General features: G+C 62.7%; 1 protein-coding gene across 1 annotated transcript in view; it reads left to right on the plus strand.

Annotated features, from left to right (window-relative positions):
* The window catches only part of COL6A2 (collagen type VI alpha 2 chain), a 44,399-nt gene that overhangs the window by 13,088 nt on the left and 28,285 nt on the right, over nt 1-3,026 (plus strand). The window contains exons 2-5 of the mRNA XM_019628024.1: nt 306-445; nt 549-1,147; nt 1,353-1,373; nt 2,144-2,209. Of these exons, the coding sequence (XP_019483569.1) occupies nt 334-445; nt 549-1,147; nt 1,353-1,373; nt 2,144-2,209 (798 nt within the window). The 5' untranslated portion in view covers nt 306-333. The remainder of the gene's footprint in view (nt 1-305; nt 446-548; nt 1,148-1,352; nt 1,374-2,143; nt 2,210-3,026) is intronic.

Consider the following 3,026-nt stretch of genomic DNA (forward strand, 5'->3'; position numbering starts at 1 on the left):
GTCTATCTTCACGATGCCCATCACTGGTATTTCAGTTCCCGGAAATGCACCTGTCTGCCCAGAGACCCAGGCTCCAGGGCAGCGATGGCCTCGAACACGCTCATCCCACCCAGAACCAGCCCAAAGCTCGTGGTCTCTGTGCCTCAATGTTTGTGGCCCCCACCCAGGGTCACTGAGCCCAGGTGCCGGCTGACCTGCTGTGTGCGCCACCCTCACCATCTGGGTGGGGGGGGGCTCTGGGGACACGAGGGGCTCTCTGATGTTCCTGGGGCGCTGTCTGCAGCGGCTGCTCCTCCCTGTTGCAGGACATCAGGGCGCACAGGTGCTGCCGAGATGTTCCGAGGCCCCCGCGCCACCCTCCTGCTCTGGGGGCTCCTGGGGACGCTCCGCGCCCAGCAGCAGGAGGCCGTCGCACCCGGCACCTCCGAGAGAAACAGCTGCCCAGGTACCGGCGGTGGGGGGCTGCGGGCTGGCGGGGGAGCGAAGCGGGTGGCGGAGCCCGGCAGCGGGCGGGCCGGCTCCCCGCAGCCCTCGGTCTGTGTCCGCAGAGAAGGCCGACTGCCCCGTCAACGTGTACTTCGTGCTGGACACGTCGGAGAGCGTCACCATGCAGTCCCCCACCGACAGCCTCCTGTACCACATGCAGCAGTTCGTGCCGCAGTTCATCAGCCAGCTGCAGGACGAGCTGTACCTGGACCAGGTGGCCCTCAGCTGGCGCTACGGCGGCCTGCACTTCTCCGACCAGGTGGAGGTGTTCAGCCCTCCGGGCAGCGACCGGGCGTCCTTCACCAAGAGCCTGCAGGCCATCCGCTCCTTCCGCCGCGGCACGTTCACCGACTGCGCGCTGAGCAACATGACCAGGGAGGTCCGGCAGCACGGGGCCCAGGGCGCGGTCCACTTCGCGGTGGTCATCACCGACGGCCACGTCACCGGCAGCCCGTGCGGCGGCATCAAGCTGCAGGCCGAGCGGGCGCGCGAGGAGGGCATCCGGCTCTTCGCCGTGTCCCCCAACCGGAACCTGAACGAGCAGGGCCTGCGCGACATCGCCAGCACCCCGCTGGAGCTCTACCGCAGCAACTACGCCACCATGCGGCCCGACTCCACCGAGATCGACCAGGACACCATCAACCGCATCATCAAGGTCATGGTGAGCCGCCCCCGCCCCGCGGCCCGGGGTGCAGGGGGGGCCGGAGCCCCGGGACCCGCCCCGCGGCCCCAGCCTCGGTTGACCCGTTGTGAGTGAGGCGCCTGAAGGGGCTAAGCCCCGGCAGGGCCCCGCCTGCTCCTCTGTGCTGCGTTCCCGCCAGACGCTCCGGCTCCGGCTAACCAGGCTTTCTCTCTCTTTCCTGCAGAAACACGAGGCCTATGGAGAGGTGAGAGGCATCCCCGTGCTTGCCAGCCCCGCTCGCGCCATGCACCTTCGGGGCCTCTGAGCTGACCCAGCAGACATTACACATCTCACCTGGCACCACCGTGGTGCTCCCCCGGGGGCCAGGGACGAGACCGCTGCGCCCCATGTCGGGCCTGCGGCTGGGGTTTGGAGGAAGGGCACCTGACCCAAACGGTGCTGCTGAAATGCAGGAAGTCGGCATTAGCGTTGGTGTTAGAGATGGTCTTAGGTTCGCCCACCAAGCCACCGCCAAGTGGATGAGGGTCGAGGTTGAGCGTGGTCTCCCACTTGACAGGCTCCATCCCCCTGAGCCAGGCCAGGAGGAGGAGACGAGGAAGTGGGTACCCAGCAAGGGATCTGCCGCCTGGGTCCCTGACATTCCCCTTGTCCCTGTGTGTCCCCGCACCGGCTCACAGGAAGGGGTGCTTCCCACCCTGCTAGGCTCCTACAAGCACAGCCTTTCCCAGAACAGCTGCTCACAGCACAGGGTTAACAACAGGTGCAAGGTGTCCAGCCACCCCTGCGTGGCCTTTGCTGCTATCAGCCCAGCCTCGGTTTCTAACATTTGGCTAGAGCGAGTGTAGACCCAGCGCCCTGGCAGGCGCCTCCTGAGCCTAGCCCTTCGTCCAGTCCCCATGCTCAGGCTGGTCCACTACCCAGTGGGCCAGGGGCCTGGACAGCATCCTCCTTCCCCCGGCCCCCAGGGGGGACTCACTGTGCTGGCCTCACGCTGCCCTTTGCTTCTTGTTTCAGTGCTACAAAGTGAGCTGTCTGGAGATCCCTGGGCCTCTGGGCCTCAAAGGCTACCGTGGACAGAAGGTAAGATACCCACACTGCCCTGCGGTCTGCACTGCCGGGAAGCCCCCGGCCCCTCTTGAACTACAGATGTAGAGTCAACTACACCACATGGGCTCAGCACAGCTGACCCTGGAGAAACTAAAATTCAGTTTTTATGTACTTCCTTTTAAATGTCATTTTGGGAAAAGAAGGGACACTTTTTTATTTTTAAGATTTGCCTTTAAAATACTTCTTGAGGGAGAACGAACCAAGACAGCAGAGTAGATACATGCTGTGCTTGCCTCATCCCGTGAAACATCAAAGTTACAACTAAATTATGGAACAATCAACTTGGAGAAATATCTGAAGTCTGGCTGAACAGCAGTTTTATAACTAAGGACATACAGAAGAAGCCATGCCGAGACTGGTAGGAGGGGCAGAGACACAGAGCGGCCTGACCCCAAACCTCCGTGTGGCAGTTGAGAATCAGGAGAAATACGTCGGCCACAGAGGTTCCACCTGGAGGAGCAAGAAACCCCAGCCTCACACCAGGCTTCCCAGCCCAGAGTACTGGTGCCGGGAAGAGGGGGCACCCACCACATCTGGCTGTGAAAACAGTGGGGATTCTGACCATCCGGGTGGGACAGAAAGCAGCGGGAAACCCAGGCATCCTCTTAAACTGCCTGCACACACACTCACTCACTCACAGGCACTCACTTTGGGCTCCAGTGGAGGGACAGTGACTCGGGGGGCATTGGAGACATTTGGGGGTCAGACTGAGGTATGCGACTTCAGGGGGAGGCCCAAAGGACAGTTGCCATTTTCCCTGTGAGGAGTCTCCTCCCGTGCAGCCGGCAGG

This window comes from Hipposideros armiger, unplaced genomic scaffold, assembly GCF_001890085.2.
Source record: "Hipposideros armiger isolate ML-2016 unplaced genomic scaffold, ASM189008v1 scaffold_745, whole genome shotgun sequence".
NCBI lineage: Eukaryota > Metazoa > Chordata > Mammalia > Chiroptera > Hipposideridae > Hipposideros > Hipposideros armiger.